Source organism: Lissotriton vulgaris, chromosome 2_1, assembly GCF_964263255.1.
Source record: "Lissotriton vulgaris chromosome 2_1, aLisVul1.2, whole genome shotgun sequence".
In the NCBI taxonomy this organism is placed as follows: domain Eukaryota; kingdom Metazoa; phylum Chordata; class Amphibia; order Caudata; family Salamandridae; genus Lissotriton; species Lissotriton vulgaris.
The window spans coordinates 1,729,901,270-1,729,927,368 of record NC_141687.1 but is presented as its reverse complement, the minus strand read 5'-3'; the positions used below and the strand labels follow the sequence as shown (position 1 = coordinate 1,729,927,368).

Genomic DNA, 26,099 nt, shown 5'->3' with positions numbered 1-26,099 from the left:
CACGGGTCTGGCCTCCTGCTGCTGACCGAAACTCAGCAAATGGTGGCCTGGACAAAGGGTTTCCTGTCGAAGGGCGGTGTTAAAACCCCCCAGACAGGAGATAGTGGATTGTAGCAGGGAGGTTTCAAAGAAACCAGACACTGCCTGGGGAGCACAAGGCTGCCCCTTGCATAATCCAGCCAAACCGGTTTTGGGGCCTCCCAGCCCCTGTCCCAGCGCGGCCTGGATCAAAGGAAAGGGGTGTAACCACCTCCTTCCTGGGCCCCACCCATAGGAGGGGACCTAGCAGGATGTCCAGCCCACCAGATTCGAATAAGAGTGGGAGCAGTGCCAATGCAACTCAGATCATCCTGAAGAAACATAAGAAACGAATTATGGACCCTTCGACTTTCTACTCAACATAGAAGACGGAAGAATCTCCCTTGTGGTCAAGGAGTGACCACCCTGTGCAAACAGGCAACATCCAGCCCTCGACCCTTGCTTTGTTGCAGTTCCCGCCGGAACTCGAGCGACAGAGATTGACGAGATCAAGCTTGCCTGCTTTCTCCCTGCCTGATCCACAGTCCCTGCAGAGCTGAGACCAGTGGAGGCGACCGGAAGCGTGGGGCACGCCATCTTGAAAAGGCCACGAGACGCTGACCGTGCAGCCCACGAGTGATCCTCGAAGCTGTGCACCGGGGTCTGAGAAGCCCCCACCCCGAGCTACACTTGCACCAAAGCTACCCCCTCCACACTCGACGAGTGCTGCCTGGGGCCCTTCTGCTTGTTTTGGCTCGACGCGTTGGCCCGGTCACTTGCCAGCTGGCTTGTGGCCCCTGTGCCGATGAAACTTGAAATACGACTTGCTTTTCTGGTTGCTCCAGATCTGCACCAGCTCCTGTGAAAAGGAGCCCCCACTCTGACCCTCCTGGTTTGAGTGATAAGCAATCTCCCGGTTCCGCGTGGATTGCTTTTGCCAAGTGCTGTTTGCTGCAATCTTGAAGCCGACGGTGCTGACGGCGAGAGCCTACGTGGGACAGATCGTGACCCGCTCCTGGACGTCACAGATGCCCCAGAGCCCACGTGACAACGGAGAGAAGCCTATCGACAACCACCTGATTGCGCCCGACATTGCCTGGTTCCGTCCTGGTTCCACCCTGGTCACTGCTGAGTGATCCAGACTCTGTCCCCTCTGCTTTCAGGTACTTTTCTACTTCGATCCACCCTTGGATCGCACCGGACACTTCTGCTTCACATCGCCTACAGCTGCAACAGCTTCAAGCACCAAGAGCCTGCGTGTCAAAACCCGACACCACTTCGACCCTGTGCACCCACGGCCTGTGGGTGAGGTAACATTGCAACGCCGGTGTTCCCACACTGGTACACACCTCTAGGGTCTGTGTCTTAAGTTTTGTTCCTCTAGGTTCAGCGGAAGTATCTTTTAACTCACTTTGTGTAACTTTTACGCACCATTGACATTGCATTGGTGCAAGCCGCACTTTCCGTGCTGCACCCGAGTTCCGTGGGCTACTCCCGACTTCAGCATTGCTAGTCCTGACTGCTCCCAGCGAATCTCTAGGCCCTAGGCCTAACCACTGTTCGATTGGTATCTCTTATACCACTTTTTTAGTATATGGTTTAAGTGGCCACCGGCCCTTATCCAAAATTGTGCAACTTTATATGTTATACTGTGCTTTTGATTTAACGCTTGTGCCCCTTTCCTCATAAAGTGTACTGGGGAGTAATTTAGAAATAAATACATATATTTTTACAATATATACTTGTGTGGTGTCCTTTCATTTGATTACAGGATTGTATGTGGTAAAACAGCTCGCTTAACACGACCTCTTAAGTTAAGCCTTTAAGGCTGCTTAGTCCATGCTACCACTAGGATAGCTTGTCTAACAAGGTTGACTTACAACCAGACATCTTTGGGGTTTGTTTGGACTGATACCCAGTGGTTCCAGAATTGGAAACACTACATATCAGGCCAACTTCTCACATCCAGTCTCTCCCCATCTGTTGCTTTACCTATATTTGGCTTTTTAGCTGACCTGGGAACAGGGTCATCCCATCTGCTTTGGCTCCCTTGTGCACCTCAAAAATGGACAGTCATTACTTTATAGAGTACATTTTAAAAAGTGTGGCCTGATTGTATTCAGGTCTATTGGTATGCATATGCTATGATTGACTGTTTACCATGTCAGCCCATGACATTTTGCAGGTCGGTGCCAAATTTAAAAGAATAGGAAAGAAAAATGTTATTTCTATTTCTTTTCTTCTCCTTGCCTTAACATGTCACATTGTATCCCTCATCCTAAATACATTAATGCTTGCCTGCATTTGATTTATGTAGGGGTAGCTGTAAATTAATGGACCTTTCTGGAAAAGCATTGGTGAACTTTCTTATCAGACTAAGGATTAAGGCTAAAATCATTATTGTGTAGTTACCCCAAGTGTTAAGCCTAGTGCCCTCAAATTGACAAGTTCAGCATGTGGGCCCATGCCTTTGATTTACAAGGAGGGTACACGTTAAGGTTGGGAAGGAAAGGACAAAGGGAAAGCTCTAGAATAGTCCATTGTAGGATCCCGCAGCCATCTTGGAAATTTGTATTTAAAGGAAGTGGGCTGGGAGATCAGACCTGGATGAACACACCTCTCATTGAATGCTAATATATAACACTACAGAAAACATGTATGTAGACTACTTGACAGAAACTATACAACTAGCAGATATTTTTAGATTTAGCAATTAAAACAGCTTTAAATTGTAAAACAACTTTTGCCATTTATGGTCAAGGTAGACTCATTGTACATGCTCCTGAGTAAGGAGATTAACTGATCCCTATTAAAAACAGAGATATTATTACCTCTCCTAGGTCCTTGCTGTATTGAAGATTTATTATCATTACAGGCCCTTTAATTTCTCCAATAATTTATGTGGCTCAATGCAGACTAAAATCAGCTTCTCCCTCGCTGTTCTGCTTGTGTAACGTTTGGAAAACAAACACAAGGAGTCCTGTGTTTTGGTTAAAGAGGGATGTATGACGTTACAGCACATGCTTTTACCAAGCATGCCTTTACAACGCGGTTTTTACAACGCATGCCTTTACAACGCATAGTGCTTTGGGGCGCTGGATAGTGAATAGTTTAATTTACTATTCCAACTCCAGTCCCCGTGGATAGTAGGGAAGGTGTTTGATAGTACATTAAACCTATTCCCTATCCCATAGCGCCCGCCAGCGTAATGCGTTGTAATGGTTTGCGTTGTAAAAGTTGCGTCGTAATGGTAGTGCGTTGTAAACGTTTAGTTATAAAGGTTGTTTACCGTTAAAGAGTACCTTCATAGAGCTAGTCCCTTTTAAGTATGGTAAGTACCTGAAAGACAGTAGTGGTATCGTTTCATCTGTAGCACTAAGGGGTAACATGTTCACCTGGGTCTACCTCTTCTGTGGTCAACAGTCTGACATATATCCATGTAAGATGAGTTTTTGTAAAATAGTGCTAAGTTTTTGGAAACTTCATGTGGACAAAATTGTTATCAACAAAAAAGTATTACGTGATACATTACGGTAAAAACAACTTTGTGAGAGTTCTAACAATCATCAGGGAACTGGAACATTCGGGCATCCCTCTAGGAAATATTGCACATACTTGATTGACCAAATTCTTGACCCTTCACATTGAGATTTTGCAAACAGTCAGTCTACAAGAAGGACTTCTTAATTTCGGTAAATTTACTCTAGATGTGAAACAGACAGGTCACTATACGTTTTACAACAGCACGATTGTTTTCAGTTTGTCTTATCTATCTCAGATTCAGTCAGGTGAGAGAAAGCAATATATCTGGCTTATAATTTATGAGCTCTAAAGATCTTGATAAGAAGGCTGTGGTAGTGTTTAGGTAACAGGTAATCTACAAACTCCGCTATGCCAGCTGTAATCATTCCAATAAAAACATGTGTCACCACCTTCAGGTTATTAGTACGTAAATTTCTTCATTAGAGAATGACGCTAGTAGTGTAACTTGTGCATCTCTCTCCTTTCGGGATACGGGAAAGGAAGTGGGCCAAGTGAAAAGGGCAATATGACTAGAATCAAATGTTGAAACATTAGAATCAGAGGTATTTTAAGAGGTCAACAATGAGTTTGTTGCGAGATGAATGAAATATTTAGACCTTGGAGTAATTGCAACTTTAAAGCAATTCATTTAGAATAATTTTTACAGATTGTTTGGGTTTGTGGCTTTGGGCATGGACAAATGGTGTGGAACTGATAGGAAGATCTGGCTCTCATTTTTGATTACATGTGAACAATATTTTGAAGCAAGGAATTGATGGTATCTATTCCTCTGTTCACAATTTATTATGTTTATTTGGTTATGGGTGAAAAGCGCATTTGGCATTCTCCTTCACCCAAAGATAGAGCAGCATACACTCGCTATTCAGGAGCATAAATTGCGATGCCACAAAAGATATACCGGCATATAAATCAAAGTAAATACCGGTCGCAGATGGGCAGATTGTCAGAATCTGCCCCTTTGCGACCGGTATTTTTGCATTTGGAATGCATCATCCCAAATGCAAAAATCGCAATTTAAGGAATCTCTAAATTGAGATTCCTTAAATTACGATTGCATTTAAGGAATCCCAAATTGAGATTCCTTAAATGCAATGCATGAAAGTTTAAAAAAAGCGAATTCGCTAATGGGAGTAGCAAATTACCATGAAGTTGAACTTCATGGTAATTTGCTAAAACTTTTTAAAAAGCACTTTTGTGCATTTTTCAAAGTTTCATGTTGCGCACACACATGCCCTTAGGACATGTGTGTGTGCAACATAAGTGCAGAGATCAATTTCAGGGGTGCAACAGGGTGTCATTTTGACACCCTTGCACCCTTGAAATTGCATGAGCAATTTGCAAGTACCTACTGGTACTCCGAAATTTCTCATACAATCTCCAATTCATTCCTATGGGCCTGTAGGCCCATAGGAATGAATGGTACAGCAATCCTTAATTGTGACTAGCAATTTGCGAGTAACAATTAAGGAATGTTTAGGAATCACTATTTTAATAGCGATTCCTACATGCATAGGCTTTTGCTATTCCTAAATAGCGATTCCTTTAAAATCGCTATTTAGGAATAGCAAAAGGCTATGTTGATGCATCTGCCAGATAAGGGCATATGTAGGTAGGCGTTTGCGAATCGCAAATGCCCCTTTGATATGTAGGTGGCACTTAGCAAAATAAAGAATCGCAAAAAATTGTGATTCCTTATTTTGCTTATAGCATGTAAGGACTCGCAATTTTGCGATTCCTTAAATGCTATGTAGATGGTATAGATGGTATTTTGCTATTTCCTTTTAAAAATTCATTTTCTTTAAAATTCAAAGTGCCATGTGGTGCTTCAGACATGCCCTCAGGGCATGTTTGTGCGCCACATGTACTTACAGGCACATTCCAGGGGTGCAACAGGTGTCCTTTGGACACCGTGGCACCCTTGGAGGTGTTATTCTCAAATTGCGATTTTCTGTGAGAAAATCGCAATTTGAGAATGTATCCCCATTCATTCCTATGGGAATGAATGGGACACTCATTCCTTAATTGCGATTCGCAATTTACTAATCGCAAATAAGGAATGTTAGAGATTCGCAAAAAAATTGCGAATTATTACCTACATTCCATTTTGCTATTCTCAAATAGCGATTCCTTAAGAATCGCTATTTGAGAATCGCAAAATGGAAATTACCTACATGTGCCCCTTAGAGGCATTATTGTAACACTCTGATTTTAGGCATTGGTGGTCTAGTCCTGCTCCTTCTGCTCCGGACACAGTCGGACACACGCCGTGAGGGCAACAGCCAGCTTCAACTCACCTGTCCCTGTCAGTGGGTTGCCACAGCTCTTCATCAGTGCCACGTGGGTAGCGGCAGCGGCCTCTCCCTCTCGCCAGACCGGGACCTGGTGATAGTCGAAAAATACATATCCCAGCTGCCCGGGGCCCGGCGCTCCATCGGTGACGCGAGCACTGCGCCCGGAGGCGCTACAAAGCAGCAGCCCCGCTGAGAGCGCTCTGGGGGCCGGACACAGTCAGACACACGCCGTGAGGGCAATGGCCAGCTTCAACTCACCTGTCCCTGTCAGTGGGTTGCCACAGTTCTTCATCTGTGCCGCGTGGGCAGCGGCAGCAGCCTCTCCCTCTCGCCAGACCGGGACCGGGTGATAGCCGGAAAACTACATATCCCAGCTGCCCCGGGGCCCGGCGCTCCATCGGTGACGCGAGCACTGCGCCCGGAGGCGCTACAAAGCAGCAGCCCCGCTGAGAGCGCTCTGGGGGCCGGACACAGTCGGACACACGCCGTGAGGACAGCGGCCAGCTTCAACTCACCTGTCCCTGTCAGTGGGTTGCCACAGCTCTTCATCAGTGCCACGTGGGCAGCGGAAGCAGCCTCTCCCTCTCGCCAGACCGGGATCGGGTGATAGAGGGAAAGCTACATATCCCAGCTGCCCCGGGGCCCGGCGCTCAATCGGTGACGCGAGCACTGCGACTGGAGGCGCTACAAAGCAACATCCCCTCCTACCGCCCCGCGGGACGCGCGCGGGCGACGCCGGGCTAAGCCCGGGCAAAGGGCGGGCCCTCTATGGCCCTCAGAGGCCTGAAGAGACTGGGCTGGGCCACAGACTTTGGTCCTGTAGCGAAGGACCACTTTTATTGAAGTGAGACTTTATATTTTAATTTCTGTTGGCTGTGTAAAGTACATTTAATCCTTGTAGACTGTTCCATTACACTAGATTTTACTTTGAGTGCAGCAATAAGTTAATGTGATGTCTAGAGGCAAAGCAGATAAATCTACTTCTGGGTTGGGTACCATGGACAATTACCTGGTTAAGAAGGTAAATCAAATTAACAATGATCGAAGGGCCTCTCTAGGTCGGGGAAGCCCTCCATTGCTACAGGTAGAGGCGCCTCTCCCAGTAGTGGATACACCTATGCCCAATAACTCTGACATTAGTGATAGGGATGTTATAACGGCTGTAGTTCAGGTACATGCAGAGATACATGAAGACCTGCCAAATACCTCTATTGAGGCACTGCGAGCACCGAGACTGGTGAGAAACTGTAGAAAATCACAACTGAAACGTGGAGGGAAGCATAACAAAAAAAGAGTTGACGCAGCCGATTCAGTCAGTAATGGCTCTGTTACGGGTTCCTGTCCATCTAAGGGAAATGATGAGGGTGGTATTAAAATACATCTTTAGCAACTTACCCTCTTGATTAGCACCTTAGAAGGAAAAATTGTGGCAAGATGTAAGAGTTGATAAGACCTCTGTCAAGTAAGCTGGATACCCTGGCTCTAGAGGTGTATAGACTAGGTGGACTGTTATCAGCACACCTGGCATCAGCTTCGCCTGCCAGACCTAAGGTAGCGGAAACAGGGCAGGGACTCATGAGAGAGATGGTACAGCAGACTTGTCGGCAAGTCTCTGCAGCGGAAAACGCTCCACCTGAACCCCCATGAAAACTGATCTGACTATACAGCCAACAGCAGACCCTGAGTGTAGATCAGATCTCAAACAAATAAGGAAAAGTCCTTATATTATTCTTCCACCTGACTGCGCACCCTATGTGGCTGTCTTGACTAATGTTCCAACTATAGATGACCATTCTGCCCAGTCACATGGGGAATCCCATAAATCACTAAAAAATAAAACAGTAGCCTGGTTGAATATTAATTGTGGATTTCCAATTGCATACTCTGACCAAATACTTTCAGTCAGAAGGGTGAATTGGATTGGTCCATCCAGAAAGATAAATAGTGGCGATTGTATTGTTGTTAACTTTAAACAGTTTTATTAAGAGCATCATCTCAAGTGTATAATGTGAACTGTATATGTGTTCGTCCACTTGGATACTTTTACACCCACTTGATTAAAGCCCCGCCTAAACACATGAACTATAGGCCACTAATCCAAACTCAGGCTCCGGCTCCGATAGCACCATACCTGTATAATGTTGTTAACCAAAGTAGGAATGGGTTTATGGTGGAAACACAGAATAGATTTAATTTGCTCTCAGGCCTCGAGGCGTGTGATTGATGTGAGGAGTCTGAGGGCCAGGGAAATGTAAGATCTGCTGAAGTGGGTCATATGGAGATCACACAGGCGAAAACGAGTGGAAATAATGTAATCTCTTGGAACATTGCGGGACTGGGCACAAAGATGGCAGATTGTAACTGGGTTAGGTATATTAAGCAGTTTCAGATTATTTGTCTGCAGGAGACCTGGTAAGTGGATTTTGACCTCTTTCTTGAAGGGTATAACGCCTTCTATGTTCCTGCAATAGCTTCTAGCAGAGGTAGACCTAACGGGGGCCTGGTCACGTTCATTTCTGTAACACTCTCTTGCAAAATACACAGAGTTTTAACAGGCAATTCCGGAATTATTTGTTTAGTACTAAATGTAGATAACTGTTTGGCTGGTTTGGTAAATTTTTATAATGCTGTTAACTTATGTTCAGTTTCTAGCCCTTTATCAGCACTAAATGCATTTATTAGTACTTCAATGAAGGAATGTCTCCATAACCTCATGATAATGGGTGATTTTAATGTCCATCCTTGTGGTGACCCCCTGCTGAAAAGTATCTCGTATTTGCATTGTGACCGTTCCGAGGGCTTGCATTTGGAACACACGGCGGAGGGGGAAGTTTTTAACGATTTATTGAATGACCCGGATTTACCATTGACAATGGCATTGAGGGATCCCTTAAAGTGTTTTGAGATCCCAACTTTTAAGGGTCATGGGAGGGTTACCTTCATTGATTATGTCTTACTTTCTTTGTCAATGCAGACTTTTGTGGACTCCTTCATTATTGAACACAGTGAATTCAGCAATCACAACCCACTGACTGTACACTTGAAGGGCCCCTGGGTGCCTCACAGGCAGGTTGAGCACAACTTATGGGAGACGGCACCTTAAATGGTCTATGATTACTCCAGACTTGTTGTACAAAAACAGCAAGGATAATTGCACAGAGGAAATTGCTAATTGTATTCAAGAAGGGTCAGACCCGTGCCAGGTCCTTAGTGCTTTTCAAAACCTATCTGACAAGGTGTCTCAGCTGATGTTAGTTCCAGTAAAGAACAAAGAGATCAGGGGTCCAAGATGGATTGTTTAATCATGACTGTTCTAGGGCGGCACGTAATCTAAAGATAGCTTTGGCAGCTAATCCCAGAATAAAGGAGAATGTTCAACAGTGCAGGAAAGAATACAAATTTGTTATCGCCAGATGTAAGGAATTCTTAAGAGAAGAGGCATGGAGTGAGATTCTTGACCACTCTATCTTGAAGTGTAGCACTAGATTCTGGGCGGTAGTAAAGAGACCTTTCCTGGTCCAGGACCCGGGGTATGATCTGGAATGCTGCATAACAAAGGAGGAGTGGGAAAACATATTTCATGCAATTGTATTGCTGTACGACGAATAATAATTTTAATCTTTCTACTTGCAATAGCGGTGATACTATTAGGTTTGATAGAGGCGAGGTTACTGAGGGCATATTGGGACTTACAGCCGGGAAAGCTCCTGGCCCTGATGGGATCCCTCCAGATTTATATAAGTCTGAGCCCAGCTTTTGGGCACCCATATTAGAGTCGGTCTTTAACGCAGCTTCTAAAATTGGCTGCCCACAATCATGGGGTGGGTTCCACGATTGTCCCAGTTTTTAAGAATGGGGACAAGGGTAGCCCTCTTTGTTACAGACCTATTTCATTAATCGACTCTATGGTTAAAATAGTGGGCAGAATCCTTCTGCAGAGACCTTTTGACTGGGCGCTGGAAAATAATATTATGTCCGTTTCTCAGTATGGTTTCTGCAGTGGACGCTCTACTATTACGCAGTGCCTTAATCTCTTTTTAATACTAAGCAAGTATACTGTTGCTCAAAGGGGTACTGTACACCTTGCCTTCATGGACCTGTCATCCGCTTTTGACTGTGTTAACAGGGGAAAGCTGCGGCAGTCCATGAGGGATAAGGGTGTTGACAGTGGGATTGTCAATTTCCTTGTCGATCTGCACAGCAACACCAGTGCTAATGTTAGGTATTCTCAAGATCTGTGTGTAACTGGCAATTTTGACATCAGAAAGGGTGTGCTTCAAGGATGTATTCTCGCCCCCTTTCTTTTTAATTTTTATATTTATGAGATAGATAGCGTTTTGCAGAATGTAAAGGCTGACTGCCCCAGAGTTGGCAGGCGGGGTATTCCTGTTCTTTTATACGAAGATGATGCGGTTTTAATTTCTAGAACCGAGATAGGTCTTCAAGCTCTACTAAATGCTTTTAAAATATTCATGACGGACAGAGACCTCCTGGTCAATAATTCTAAATCTTTCGTCATGCAAGTTGGCCAACAACCAAGAAGGAACTTCTTATTTAAAATAGCTGAGATTAATTTGAGAATTCCATCCTTCACTTTTTATATACGTTAGTGTGTGACCTTAAATCAGACAGGTATGCTCAGATATAGGTCCTGTGCACGCTGTGTCACTGGAACCAAGCAGTAAATGACCAATGAGCCCATAACTAGAGTGAAACTGCTCCAGTTCAGGGATGACATGACTTGGCAGTTTGAGCAGGACAGTTCAAATTGGACCAGGTCAAGCTGGGTCCAATAACCATAGATTGGGATGCCGCCCAAGTACTAACCAGCTTAGATTAATTCAAGCATTCCATCTATCGCTTTTTTGGATATTTTGGTGTTTCACCCTAAGTGGGACAAGTAAGCCCAGATTTGGGTCCCATGCGCATTATGTCACTGGAACCAAGCTGTATTTGACTGATGAATCTATAAGTATGAACCAGTCCTGGGTTTCTTGTGTTCTGGTTCAGGACAGACCAGGCTTGGAAGTTTATGTTAGACTATTCGCCAGCAGGGTTTAGACTGATTTGCCTCCATCCATCACTTTCTTGTGTACAATTTATAGGATAAGCATTTTATTTCCAAATTTTCAAGCTGTCGCTCTGGTAGTGCTGATGTCTCTTTGCATGTCCTCTGTAGGGCCACGCCAGAGAAGGTATGGGAATTAGGAATGAAGAAGATATTTGTTCCATTCGACATGCAGCAACCACTGCTACCCCCAGGACTGATATGGGAGAGGTCGTGTTTCACCTACCTGGGGGTCCGGATCTATCGTGACTCGGAGACCATGCTGGAGGGGAATGTAGGCCGCTGTATCAGAGCTTTGAGGGGCTGTATATCGTTCTGGGCTACGTTGCCTCTTTCGGTGTTGGGGAGAGTGGCGCTGCTTAAGATGGTGGCTCTACCTCGCCTCTTATATTATTTCCGTACCCTCCCTCTCTGGATACCCTCCAGGTTTTTCCGGGACCTGAGGACACTCACAATAGATTTTATATGGGGGCTTGGGAGGAGACGAGTAGCACTGGATACACTACTGAGACCAAAATTAGACGGGGGACTGGCTGTCCCGAATTTTGAATTATATTACTTAGCAGCTCAGCTGCAGATCCTCACGCAGAACGTTGCAAGGGAGTTCAGGGGACCAGAGGAAGTCCGTGGGACGGGTGCACGGAGGCATATACTTTCTTACATCATTATGCAGCAAAAGCTAGCATTAAAGGAGTGTCATCGGAGGACAGAACCCTGAGGCTGTGTTGGAACAGGAGTCAGTGGAAAGCAGGGGTGCTCCATCCATATGCGCCTGAAATCCCCTTGGGCATATTGACGGCGCTACCACATGGGGGGGACTGGTCGAGATTGATGGAATGGGAGGAGTGGGGCTCCAGATGGTCGGTGACCTGTATGCTGAGGGGGAGCTGTTGTCCTTCCCGGCATTGCAGGACCAGTTTGGACTTCCATATGGTTGTTTCCTGTTGCACATGGCTGTGGTATTGCCGTGAAAAAACATTGGAAATCGGGGCAGTTGGAACCCAAGACTACGCTGGCCTGCCAATATGTGGTGATGGCGGCGGGCACCTTCAAGGCTGTTACTTGTCTGCAGTCGCGCTTGCTACAGGAAGGGCTGACACTATTGGACGCACTTAAACAGAAGTGGGAAGAGATTGTGAGGAAACCCATACCAGATGTGACTTGGGCCCAAATATTAAAGAGGACATGGAAAGGGAGCAGAAATGCGCGTTTCCAACAGGTGCACTTTTTTGTGTTGCACAGGGCATACCTCACCCCGGGGAAAATGAAGAAATATTTCCATGTCCAAGATGCGGCCTGCCCCCGGTGTTTAGTGCCCGAGGTAGAGTTGGAGCATATGTTGTGGGACTGTCCCAAATTAGGGCACTACTGGGCGGAGATAGGGGAACTGTTAAATGAAGCTACGGACAGGCAGGTGGAGTACGACATGGCGACTTGCCTGCTGCTTTGGTTCCCCCATACAAGGAAGACCAAGGTAACTAGTAAGTTTATTGACCTGGGACTTATGCTAGTGCAGAAGGAGATAACCTGGCACTGAAAGGCAAAGGAGGGCCCTTCTGTTAGGAGATGGGCGAATGAGATGTGCAAATGGGCCAGTAGTGAAGGAGTGCTTAGACGTCGGCAGGCAACTCGCTCGGCTAATGAAAAGTGCTTAGAGATGGCAAGAGCGTGGGAAGACCTAGTACAGACATTTAAGAACAGCTTAGAACGTGAGGATGAATGAGTTGATGGGGTTCTGCGTTGCATTTCCTGGAAATATGTTGTGCATGGAATGAGGACGAGATGATCTCAGTATTGGATCAGATCTTTAATCTAAGTGAGGCCCACACCAATTGCAGGTAGATGGGGGTGGGTTATAGGGGTTAAGGACGAGACGCAGCTGAAAGAGGTGTGGATATGAGGGGGTTTTGTGACTGAGCACCAGGCTCGGGAGGAGGGAAGTCGATATGCTGAACTAGGGTCTGCCTGGGAGTCCGGGGTGCTCTAACACATCGGTAAGGTACCTGGAAGGGTAGAAATGGAGGGAGATGTTTGGAGTTTAGGCGAGTTAAGACCTGCAAGGTGTCCTCCAGCATGGATTGTCAGTAGTTTGGGAGTTGGGGGGTGAGAAAATATTCGAAAAGCAGATACCAGATGTTTGACCGAATGAAGATCCTGCTATTCCCTGTGCGGTTGCCAGGGGTGAATGTCACCGATCCGTGCGCCACCCAGCCTCCGGGATATGGGCTTTAGGGCTGTGTAATGATTGTTGATGGGTATTACATGGCTGGGAGGACTGGCAGTCACATCGGCATGTACAGCTCTATGTTGTGTTTTTTTACTTTCTGTCTGCAATAAAAATTATTTTTTAAAAAAAAAAGACAATATTTGTTCCACTTTACATGCTTCCAGGGAAATCAAAGCTTATCTCCTAGTATATAAAATGTAAATGAGGCATTTCATTTGTGACTTTTGATTGGTAAATTCTAATAATTCAATGTTATGATAGTCAATTCTGAATTGGACATGCAACCTGGGATGAGACGCGCATGTAAATCACCAGCCTGCCTACTAGAGATCATAACTGTATGCCTTAGTTTCTCACTGGCCCTTGGTGCTAAATGCCATGCTCGCTCTGATTGCTCTGTAAAGCTATCCTCCTGAGTCTGGAGGAAGGGGAAGCCCGTGAGACGGATGGTGCTTTTGCCTGAATGACCATCCCAGCTGACTAGTCTCAGATCAGAAAGTTGAGTACAGGGGTACCAGTTTAACTGGAACAGGTTCAAAATTGCAGCCTTTAAGAAACCTAAGCCTAAATGACAAGTGTAAAGGTAGATACTGGTTACCGTGCACTTGTACACAGACTAAAAGATTTAAGTTTGAGAAGGGAAGGAAAGACAAAAGAAGGGAAGGAAGCAGATGGGAAAGGTCAGGAACGGGAGGGGAGGCAAGGAGCAGGAGGCTATAAAAGTGAGGAGAAGGATAGGGAGGGAGAGTCTCCTGCCTCCTGACCTGAAAACTTCTTACCTACCCACCTGCTGGTGATCACTGGAGAGTATTGTCTCTTGGCCCTCCTGAACCTTTGCTACCAGCATGTGGTTCTGAAAAACGGATGTCACAGTCACCTGCTGACCCACAACCCTAAACATGATAACATTGAACCATGTTTACCCCTAGGAAATGTCCCTTTTGAAAATGAGAAGGTCCCGAGACAGAAGAAGAATCTTTTTCTTAGAATGATTTGAATAATTTTATCATGTGGGGCCATCACTGAGATATTATTTTTCACAACTGCGCCATCATTGAAGCCCACATTCACTAACGTTAGTGCAGATGCTTGGGTGATCAGGAGTGCTCAGGTGGTCCTTTAAAATGGAAAGTTAATTTATGTGATTTTTTGCATAGCGTCACATGACCACCTGTCACTAATTGTGGACCCTGGTGCGCTATCAGCGCACCAAACCAAAGAAGTTAGGGAGCAAGACCGGCCATTGGGTCAGCACATGGAGAACCACAAGAAGAGTGACGCTAAAATAACAAATTGCCCCAAAAAGGACTCAAATGGATGCGGGAATGAATTTATTAAAATTAATTTTCTCAATGTCACCAAACCATGGGATAGAGGCAGCAGTCCATAATACTTTAGAGAAGAAAGAAATTGGTAGAGGGAGAGGGAGAATAAGCTCTTTCCCACCTTCCAGCTGTTGTCTTACAAGAGAGGGGATCCAGGCTAAGGAAGCAGCCATCTATGGGGGGAATATACAAAGGGAGAGCTGGAGTAGGGCTCGAATTTGACACTGAGCAAACAGAAGGGAGATCTTCCCAGTTTCAACTGGTAGGTGGTATCTCAACACCCTGAGGATTATTGGATTATAGAGAACAAGGTTGCTACTTCCAGGTCCATGTCACTGACTGCACTGAGTGTCACCTGTGCCAGCCAGTACATGTTCATTGAAAGGCTGGTTTACCCAGCACCAAACGTAGCTGATGAGGTTGCCAGGCTAGTCAGCAACCACAACATTAAGCATGACTACTTATTGGCTTTGATTACCATTTAGGTGGGAGGCATTGGTGCCTAGAGCAGAGTAGCAGTATACCTAAGTTTGCCAGTAGAGTGAATCTGTTGCACTGAGTCGTTTCCTTGATTTTATGGATACGAATTGTCCTGGAACCCTCAACTGTATCTTGCAGTTTCTCCTCATTCAAATTTTCAAATCTAGATCAGAAACAATCGCTCATCAAAGCCTTAAGAACTCACAATCCAAACTAATCATAAACTGAACATTGTCATATAATGTTTCAAATGATAACTGGTTGAGGAAGATGTCTTCACTCCTAAACTCTGACAACTTGGAATATTAGGAAAGCATCGTTGCTGTTTGCTTGAATTATATTACTAGCTGTTATCACTTCAGTGCCCTTTTCCCCGGAGAGAATGTCTATCTTGAAGAAATGTAAAGCAGCTTGTTTTAACAGAATATCACCTCCTAAATAATTAAATGAAAGGAAAACCACACAGTAGTTGTATAAAAATATGTATTTATTAATATAACACTCTCTACTAGACTCTGTACGAGGCTATGGCACAAAGCACATAATACTGAATCAATAGAACATTCGTAAGTAGCACATTACACAGCAGGCTCCAGGGGGAGACCGAACCATATACTAAAAAAATTGTATAATATTCACAACTTGACTAGACACAGTGCTTAGTGCACGTAGAATTGTTGGAACCCCAAGGAACCACCCAGAGGAGTGACACAGGGAGACCACGGAGGACGGGTGCATTGAGGAAATACGGCTGCGTGCTCCATACAACTCTATGGGAAAGTCGTGGTTGTAAAGTGACAGTTTAAGGACAGTTCAACTAGGACTTTGAGCAAACCCTTTGGAACATAGGAGGCTAACCCACTAGTTAGTACCAAAGGTACCTGTGTTACCTATCCCAGATGAGCCAGGGGCATAGGGGTCAAGTGTTGTCGGAAACCTTCGTCGTTTTCAATGGAGAATTGCAAAGAAGTACTGCTGCCAGGTAGGCAAAGAGTGTGGATATCCAAGCCTGGATTCTAGGTGAGAAGAACATGAAAGAAAAGGGGACAGAGTCTGGGTCACTTCAGGTGACCAGGGGCTCGGTAGTCAGATTCCCACCGATGTCAGATGCATCAGGTGAGAAGAAGGGTTGCTTGACTCTGCCGCCACGGGGACCAGGAGACATTGAGGACAACCAGGATCCAGAGGTGGGATACCTAGCAATGGATGTTGAGTGCTGAGGGGTCGATGTCCGGCTGGAGCACCAACAAGCCTGGCAAATGCAACCCATGTGGTTAGAGTAAACAGGTTACGGTGTGGACCAGCAAGGTCCAGGGGATTCCCCAAGCAATAGAGAGTCAGGGCACGTCTGGAGCAACCAGGAAAGCTCAAGAACAAACAAGATGACCCTCGCCAGGTCCCAAGGGCTAATGGACCAGGGAATGCGAGGAGACCTCAAGCTAGTTTGCAAAGTACCAACCCACAGGGCTCTTCGTGAGTGGAGGACAGATATCTTTGATGCAATTACTGCCTGGGCTCAGGACTACAGGGATTCCAATGCACAAGCTTGGGAATCATCAACAGGCATATGTACATGGTGCACAGGGGTTCGGGTTGCAAATCCCCCATGAGGGATACCAGTCTCACAATCGCAGAGAGGTAATATCTACCTCAGGGACCTTCAGGAACCCACCCCCTGTGTTGCTGAAATCTTCAGAGTCCTCAGGAGCTTGGAAAAAGCAAACTGGTCAGATGTGTTTAGGTGCCTGCTTTTGCAGGGGAGTAACTCCTTTACTCCAAGGGAGATTCTTCAGTCGTCTATCGTTGTGCAGGCAGTTGAACTACTTGGTTTCTTCTTCGCAGAATCTTGTCCTGGTAAAATCGAAAGTCCTGTAGCCAGGTAACCCACTTTACAACCATGAGAAGGGGTTGGAAATATTCTATGGACCCTCCTGGGGAGGGGAAGGACAAAGGGCTGGCTACACCCATGTCCTTAGTCCAGTTTTAAGCCAGAGCAGGAGCAAAAGGCTCCCAGAACTGGTTTGAGCTGGACTATGCACAGGGACAACAAATGTGCCCCCAGTGCAGACTTTCTGACACCTACAGCCCCAATATACTAAACCCTGTCAGGGAGGTGGTCACACCTCCCTGTGACAGGATGCCTATTGTCATGCCTTCCACTGCTCGAGCTTCGCTCAGCAGCAGGAGAGCAGAATTGTGTCTGTGGCTGGCAGCATCCATTTTGTGCTGCCCGGGTTGAGAAAGCTGGTACCGGGTATACCGGTGGCCCACATATGTCCCTTTGGAAGGGTGGAATCATACCTCCCACACCAGTTACTGTTGTGGACGTATGATTCCAAGGTTTTTGACATCAAACACGCCATGTTTCTAAACAGCTGTTTTAAAGTTAATATTTACTGCAAGGTTTTAATGTACTTAAACCTATATGTCTGGCTGCGTCACAGACAACCCCGGAGAATGGTCTCGGAAGGCTGCAGAGGGGCTGTGCTCATGTGGGCGCTACCACTTACATAAAACCCTGCCTTCAGGATTGGTAAGTCCTGCCACATGGGTGACTGATAGGTTTTTAAGTGTAGTGCTTTAGATAGATATAGTGAACCTATATTTTAATAATTGGTGCAAGCACCATCTTACACAGTCTGCTGTAGCAGGCCTGTCGTGTCATTTTGAATGGCCTCTCAGGGGTGGCACAATACATGCTGCAGCCTCTGGGAGGCCTCTGGGGTACCTATGCCCTGGGTACATGGTGTACCATCTACTAGGGACTGATAAGGGTATCCCAGTATCCAATCTGGAGTATACCTAAAGTACATATCTAGCAATTTAAGGGAGAAAGCAGTTAGACTGGGTTCTGGATAGCAGGATCCCAGTCGGTCTAGTCGAAAACCAGCAAAACACAAGGAAAAAAGTGGGGGTATCTATGCCATCAGATCCTACCTTCTTACACTTGGTATCCTGGCAAAAAGTAAACATTTGGAATATGTTCATAGATTCTTTTTATAGGCTGTTATAAAATCTAAGGCTTTTCAGTAAAAAAAAAGAGCCTTAAAATAAATCCCTTTGCTCCATCATTTAATATATGTTCTTAAGTTTGGAAACCCCTTCCTCTCCAAATAATTCCTTGGAGATGGTCAGACCTGCTTACCTGGTGTAATATGGGACTGGCAATACACATTTCCTTGACCTTCCTTCAGCTGCCAATATAACTCAACTATTCTCTGGGATGCTCAGAAACTGCTGATCTTTAAACACCCATGTGTCTGAAAGTGTACAGCAGCATTAGAAATGTCACTGCAAGATTTCATCATTCGGATTGGATGTTTATTGTGCTGCCTTTTTAGAAGGCTCTGTATAGAGGAAATTTTGGAGCTTATGGGCCAGATGTATGAAGCTCAAATGGGTTCGCAAACGCCAAAATTCTGCGAATTTCGACGTTTGCAAAATCATTTGAGCAAAATGGTATGTATGTAGCAAATTTCAGTGCAAAATAAGGAATCGTAATTTTGCGATTCCATATTTTGCGATTGCATGCAGGGAATCGCAAAATTTGCGATTCCTTAAATGCAATGTATGATGCAAAAAAAACTGCTAATTGTCCTTAAGGAATCGCAAATTACCATCAACTTCAAGTTGGTGGTAATTTGCGAATTACTTGAAAAATGCTATTTTTTGCATTTTTCAAAGTGTCATGTGATGCACATACATGCCCTTAGGGCATGTATGTGCACCACATGTGCACCCATGCTTATTTCAGGGGTGCTACAGGGAGTCCTTTGGACATCCTTGCACCCTTGAAATTATTCTCAATTTGCAATTAGCAAATTGCGAATCGCAAATTGAGAATAATTTCACATTCATTCCTATGGGCCTCCTGGCCCATAGAAATGAATGGGAAATGATTCCTTAATTGCGATTAGCAATTTGCTAATCGCAATTAAGGAATTTTAAGAAATGGCAAATTTCTACATACATACCATTTTGCAATTCTCAAATAGCGATTCCTTAAAAATCGCTATTTGAGAATTGCAAAAGTGTATCTTGTACATCTGGCCCTTAATGCTTTCTTACAAAGCAAATTTCGTCATGAGTTTATAAATGCATATGGGCACTGTAACGTTGTAGAGTTATTAGCTGTCAATGATTGTGCAGACCAAGGAAAGCAGATGAGCTTGTAAATCAAGGAAAAAAGGTATGCACTTTTGCCACATTCAGGCACAGATTATGAACTTGTTAATTAAATACAGAACAAAACGAAAGCAATGTTAATACGTTGTGTGGCAGAACTTTCACCTGTATTTAGATCTATACTAGGTCATTTGGGTGATAACGATCCATAGCCATGACTCTCTCAGTAATTCTGCAATATTTTCCCACCAGCAAAAATGTCTGGAATCATTAAAGAGAATTACCGGGACAAGTACAAGATCACCAGGATAGCTGTTCATTACTACTGAAGCTCTCTGTAATAATGTAGATGTTTTCTTGATTATGGATAGAAAAACAATATCTGGTAACCTGATAACCTGCCATTTCTGTGCTCTGCATAGTTACCTGCAACAACCTATATCCTCATGTACAAACCAATTTTGCAGTCACAAATGGGACAATTCATAAAAGCAGGGAGTTTTCCACTGAAAAATAAGATGTTTTCTAATGTACTAGACACCTACTACGATTTCCAGAAGCTTTCACAAATCGCAGTGGGATTTTGCAACTCTTAGCAGGAGGTGTGAAAGGGGTGCCACATTCTAACTGCCATTAGCAATGATATGTATTTGTAGTTTGTAATGTAATTGCAGTCAAAAACCATTGGAAAGTTAAGAGCACCTCAAAGGAGGTGGAAATTATTTTGCTGAGGCAAATATTTCCCCATTGGAAAGTTTTCCCTTTCAGACCTGTGCTGTGCAGCCTTGGGGGAAGTGGGCAGTGACCCAGAGCACCAATGTATGTTACCCTGATGTCTTTTCAAAAAGAATTTTTTTTTCAAGCAGAACCTATTTTTAGGTCTTGCCTAGGCAGTGCATTCACTGCCTCGTTGAGACATGAAGTAGATGCTCTACGGTGTTTGTAAACTTCCTCCCCCCCCCCCGTTGTTTCTATTTGTCTTTACATGTGCCTTTTAAACTGTCCTAGTAGTGATTGGTCAATAGTGTCTTGAAGTCCCTACTTTTCGACTACCGGGCACGCCTATATCTACTGGCCACTTTACTTGTATACGTTCGGCGTTGTTGATGTGTGCTGCAGTTGTCAGACTTTTGTTTAATTTTGTTTTTTGAAGTAATGTGATCGCTTACTTTAATGTGGGATTGTTACAGAACGTGTACTTTTGTTCCTTTATTTTTTTGTTAGCTTTGTTTATTGTGTGGGGTGTTTTGAATTAGGGGACAACCTAAGGATCTGACGAAAAAGCTCCACATGCTCCCCTGGTATTGCCCCTAGCATTGATTCAATGACTGACTCAAACATTTGGCACGTTTCTATCAACATACGGCTGGGTTAAAGGCGGAAGGGTAGGACCCACTGTTCTGCTCCTCCTTTTAACCGCAGCCACAGAGAGTATTCACCTCAGTTCCTCGGCCCTAGAGAGGGGGCTGTGGTGACAAGTCTTTACTGAAAAGACCGCTGAGGGGACACACGTTTCTATCAACATATGGCTGGGTTAATGGCAGATAGGTAGGATGCACTGTTCTGCTCCTCCTTTCAACTGCAGCCGCAGAGAGCATTCACCGTAGTTTCTCTGCCCTAGAGAGGAGGCTGTGATGATGAGTCCTCGCTGAAAACACCACTGAGTGGACGCACCAGGTGGACTGACCGACAGAGAACAGGCACCTCATAGAGGCAGAACTTGCCAAGTGCCCTTAACAAGATGGCGACGGCCGCATGTAAAAGGGTCACAAACTGGGCCTAGATGTTAGATGAGTGACCCCCCGGGGACCACACAAGACGCGGACAATGTCCACTTTGCCTTCAATGGAGGGGCCTTGTGGAGGTAAGGCGCAACAGAGGATGGGGCCCGTACATAAAGCAGTGCTCCAAGGAACTGAAAGCCCAGTGGTAATCAGGAGAACTGCCCCGAAGCCAAGCTCTCTGGCACACTTCAGAGCACTCAGCGGCCACAGCAGAGAGATAAGTGAGAAGGGAACAGCCAGCGGCAGGGTGGTCTACAGCCTGTGGGTCAGAGAGACATCGCAATAGCCCGAGACCGAGCTCTCTGGCAGACTTCAGTGCACTCAGCGGCCGCAGCAGAGAGACGAGTGAGCAGGGAGCAGCCAGTGGCAGGGTGGTCTACAGCCTGTGGGTCATAGAGACATCCCAGCAGCACGGGGGCTACTTATAGATAGGCGTGGAACACCATTCCTGGAGGAGGTGGCAGAAGTTCCTTATGGCGACCCCACCCTCCCTGTTGAAATAGGAATGGCGGGTGGGGTGAAGGAGGGTGAGGACAGGGGGGACAGTAGTGCCCCACCCCTCTGACCTGAGATCGGCTCCACTCAACTTATTTTTTTGTATGCTTTGTTTATTTTGTGAGGTGTTTTGAAATAATGCGTTCCATTAAGTAATGTTACGAAATGTGTAATTTTGTATTTAAGGAGTTTTCTAACCTATGCGATTGAGTAAAGTAATGTGTGTAATGTTACAGAAGGTGTACTTTTGTATTTAATTTGGTTTGTTTGTTTTTGCATATTGTGTAGTGGCCTGTATTTATTGGACCGTTAAATACAATATGTATAATATTACGGAACTAGTCCTCATATGAGAATAAATATGATTTGAAAAATGCAGGCTAATTATTTTAATTGTGATGTATGCCGGTTTTCATGGACTTTTTTCTTTCATTTGGTTAGCTTTGTTTTAGAAATTTTGTGGTCGCTTTTTCTAATGTGGGTAATGTTACAGAATGTGTCCTATTGTTTCTTTTTTTATTTTTGTTATTTTTGTTTATTGTGTGAGGTGTTTTGAATTAAACCGATTTATTAATGTAATGTGTGTTGTAATATTGTGCTTATTTTTTGTACTTATTTCTTGTACTCATGTTATTCTTTTATAACTGTACTATATATGTCAAGCAATGCAATGTTACCTTTTGAGTAGTCCCTACTTACGGAGGCCGGGGAGACAACAAGAGGTTCAACGCAGACACTGACCGAAAGTTTCGGTCCACTCCTCTGCCGGACTACTCCATGGGGCTAATTTGGCAACAAGCCAACTAATGCTCTAGGAGGGAATCCCCCTCACACATATAAAGCACCTTAGCGAGTGCTACACATTTTCAAAATTACACAATCACTTAAAATTATGTAATCTGCACCTACACACTTTGGTCCTGAGGAAAGCCAGTTTTAATCATAAAGGCCTGGCTGAAACATGTAGACCACACCTGGATGTAGGAGACCCTAATTAACACTCCTATAACATCCATCAGAATTTTTTTAATGCTAACAGTGACCCAGTTATTAAAATATAATTTACCCTTGGGTACTGGGATCCCTGTATAGCTTTTAAACTTTCACCTTCACGTCACTACACTGCACACTCAGAAACATACCTGCTCCACTGTATTCAGGCGTCGAAGCACACCCGGGTCACACTCGGTGTCACTGGGTGGGCCCGATGATGAAGCATGCCACCAACCAGGTTGGTGGGTGAGGGCTTCATGAACAAACAAAAAGGGTTTGTACCCTGTCTTACAGTCTTGAGTCAATGCAAATTCACAAATAGGCTAGTGCTTATTGATTTCACACCTTTTGAGTAGTACCATGGTAATGGATTCCTGAGTGCTTGAGAGAGTCAGTTGCACCTCACTCCAGCTGGTTGATGGATGGGACTTTTCATTTTCTGGATTAAACTTACTTCTTATCTACATTGCCCTCTTCAATGATTTAATTACTTAATTTTACATGTGTAATATTACAAAATGTGTAATTTTATATTTAATTTGGTTTACTTGCTTGTGCATACAGTGTACTTTTTCCCACCACTTCGACCAATGGTTCAGCATAGCACAAACTGTCAAATGAATGACAACGTGAGCATACAAACAATGATGACCGGGGCTTTTTTTCCTTCATAGCAGGCGCCCACTTTTATAAAGCACGGTGGCACGCTGCTCCTAATTAGCAACAATAGCGTGCCCATTTTTCTTTTTTTTAGCATACTAAATAATGTGGCCGCGCGGCTCGTTTTTATCCTCGTTTTATATAGCGCAAACTCCACCATGAATACCACTTACAGTACACAAGGAAACATTCGAGCTGTAGGAGTTTAACTCGGACTATACCTTCGGCTCGAAATTGAGCCAAGTAAAACTGCTTGTTTTTGAAGCCTATAAAACTGAGTATTTATATTTATCTCACGCCCAAACTAGTTTCTGTTTAAATTGTGCTGTGTCTGTTTTGCTATATGTATTCACGAGTTGACAATTTAATTATTTCTACAGCTGATGCTGAAGAATGAGAGTCACACCAATAGATGTCCTCTGTTTAACACACAGTCCCCTAAGGTAGTTTGAAGTAAACTCCGCGCTAGTGCCCTGAAGTAGCTAGAAGTAAACTCAGAGCTGTAGAGGTCAGTAGTGAAGGCAACATTTAAAGAGCTTTCAGCCCCTGGAAAGTTACGCATTTAGGACTTAGGGCCATATGTATGAAGCTATTTTCGATTCGCAAAGGCCGAAATACGCCAAATATCGGCCTTTGCGAATCGGAAACGGCCATTTTTGCACATTTGCAATGTATGAAAAAGTAGCAAAATAAGGAAATGCAAAATTTTGCGATTCCTTATTTTGCCATAGCATTTAAGGAATCGCAATTTTGCCATTCCTTAATTGCTATGTAAGAAGCTTTTTTCTCTTGCGAATTTGGTTTAAGGAATCGCAATTTACCACCAACTGAAAGTTGGTGGTAAATTGCGATTCCTTTTCAATAATCACAAATTGGCATTTTTCATTGTGGCATGTGACGCACATGCATGCCCTTAGGGCATGTATGTGCGCCATATGCGCACACATGTCATTTTCAGGGGTGCAGCAGGGTGTTCTTGAGACACCCCCTGCACCCTTGAAAATTCGCACAATTTGCGATTAGCAAATTGCGATTAGCAAATTTCCTCTTCATTCCTATGGGCCTCCTGGCCCATAGAAATGAATGGGAAGTATTCCTTATTTGCGAATTCGCAAATAAGGAATAGTAAGGAATCGCTAAAATTCCTAGATTACCTACATACATACCGTTTTGCGAATTCTAAATTCGCAAAACGGAAGTATGATACATATGGCCCTTAGTGTCTCCCTAATTAATGTTCGTAATCTCAAGCTATTGATGTCAAGTCACTTCCAGATGGAGGCGTTGACAGAGAGTTATTAACTGTATGCACAAAGGCCTTAATGTGTTTGCTGGCATTTATTTAATTATTTCTACAGCAGATGCCGAAGAGTGCATTTCACGCCAATACATATCTCCTGTATTACGCACAGTGCCCTGAAGTCATTAGTAGTAAACTCAGCGCTGTAAAGGTCAGTACTGGAGGCTACATTTAAAGCTCTTGCAGACCCAGGACATTTAAGCACTTTGCATTTAGTGACTTCCTGATTGAAGAATGGACTCTCACCTTGTTGATATCGAGTCACTTCCGGATTGGGCGTTGACTGAGAGTTATTATCTGTAAGCACATTGGTCTTACTGAGTTTTTTTAGGTGGCCCAGCGCTTTCTTTACACTCCCTCGGTGTGATTTACTGGCCGAAAATGGTTCCAGCACCGCTCTCTACTTGGCTTTCATTTGTCTATGCCCTCTGCTTTCTTTTCTCCTATGTTCCATATTTGGGTCAGTGATCAAAGAAAGTGCTGTGCAAGAAGGTCATCAGCGCACCAATATATGCATCTTCTACAAAAATTACTTTAATTGATCAGGTTACGGAACAGCAGTCTTAAAATCTTGTTTTCACAAATGTGAGATGAAATGCATTGCAAATGCTTGTTTAACTAACATAGATTGCTTTATAAAAGGCAGGAATAAGGATAGTGATCTACGGCCACCATCCCTGTGTATGTATCCATTCACAAGGTGTCAGTAGCAGCAACCTACCTAATTAATAATTCATTTGGTAGGCCTGTCTGTGACATCCCATACAAACAGAAATATTGGGATATGATCTAGTAATACATAAGTCGCATAACGAAATTCAAGGCAGGTCGCAACAAGTTGGTGCAAGCTTTGCATCCACTATTTGCCTGAACTCTATGGACTTTAGTTCAGGCCCATAATTGGGCCAAAGTAAGAAAACAATATTATTGATCAGGGACTGTAAATAGTAACAGTAGAAACCTCTGATTCTGTTCCTGTACTTACTGCAGATGAAATTCCTCCAATTTTTCAAATAGATATCTTTGATGGCACACTTCCGGACATAAGCCTCGATCGTCGCACACATGCAAACTTCGGAGCTCTTGCAGGAGCAGGTGTCATGCATGCAGAACTGATAAAAGACAAGACGGGGAAAATAATTAGCATCGTTGGTAGATTCATCATAACAGACACAGACTTAAGAGTCACAGAAAGAAAGTGGTTTAGAGCCACACCACCACTAGTTTGTGCATAGGCATGCTTATCTTTGCAGGCATTAGCATAATAAAGCCAGAATCATTGTGTTGTCAATGCCTACTGGTATTGGGCTCGAAGCCTCTAGATAATACAATGTTCGTCTCCGGTATACCATGGAGAGTGTGCATTAAGGGCAGGCTTGTGAAAGTAAGAAAAGGTGGCATCAATCAAATTGAAGAGGGTGGGAGATCTGTGTGTGGCGTTTCTTCACAAAATCAGGTCTAGGGTAGACCGTTTATTGTGGGCATAGAAGATGCAATGTTACAGTTGACCTGTCCAGTAGGAAATGCATGAGGAGACATATGTATATATAGGTATCTTTGTCTTTTTTCTAGAAATTCAAGACTTCCGTCCTAAGTAACATAGGCATACTCCCAGAATGAAGAGAAAGTAGATGTGTTGATCAAATGGGTACTTCGAATCCAAAAGGTTTAAATATATGTCAAGATTATTACTGTATTTTATGAATTAATATATACCAGAATATATCAAGGGCAAAACACTTGGAGTGTTTTCAAAATCACATGCTGCTCATGGAAAGACACGGGCTAAT

The 26,099-nt window shown here is 44.3% G+C and overlaps 1 protein-coding gene across 1 annotated transcript in view; it reads right to left on the bottom strand.

Annotated features, from left to right (window-relative positions):
• The window catches only part of LOC147733202 (mucin-2-like), a 1,332,790-nt gene that overhangs the window by 570,504 nt on the left and 736,187 nt on the right, over nucleotides 1-26,099 (bottom strand). Inside the window, exon 15 of the mRNA XM_086957736.1 lies at nucleotides 25,295-25,421. Within this exon, the coding sequence (XP_086813862.1) occupies nucleotides 25,295-25,421 (127 nt within the window). The remainder of the gene's footprint in view (nucleotides 1-25,294; nucleotides 25,422-26,099) is intronic.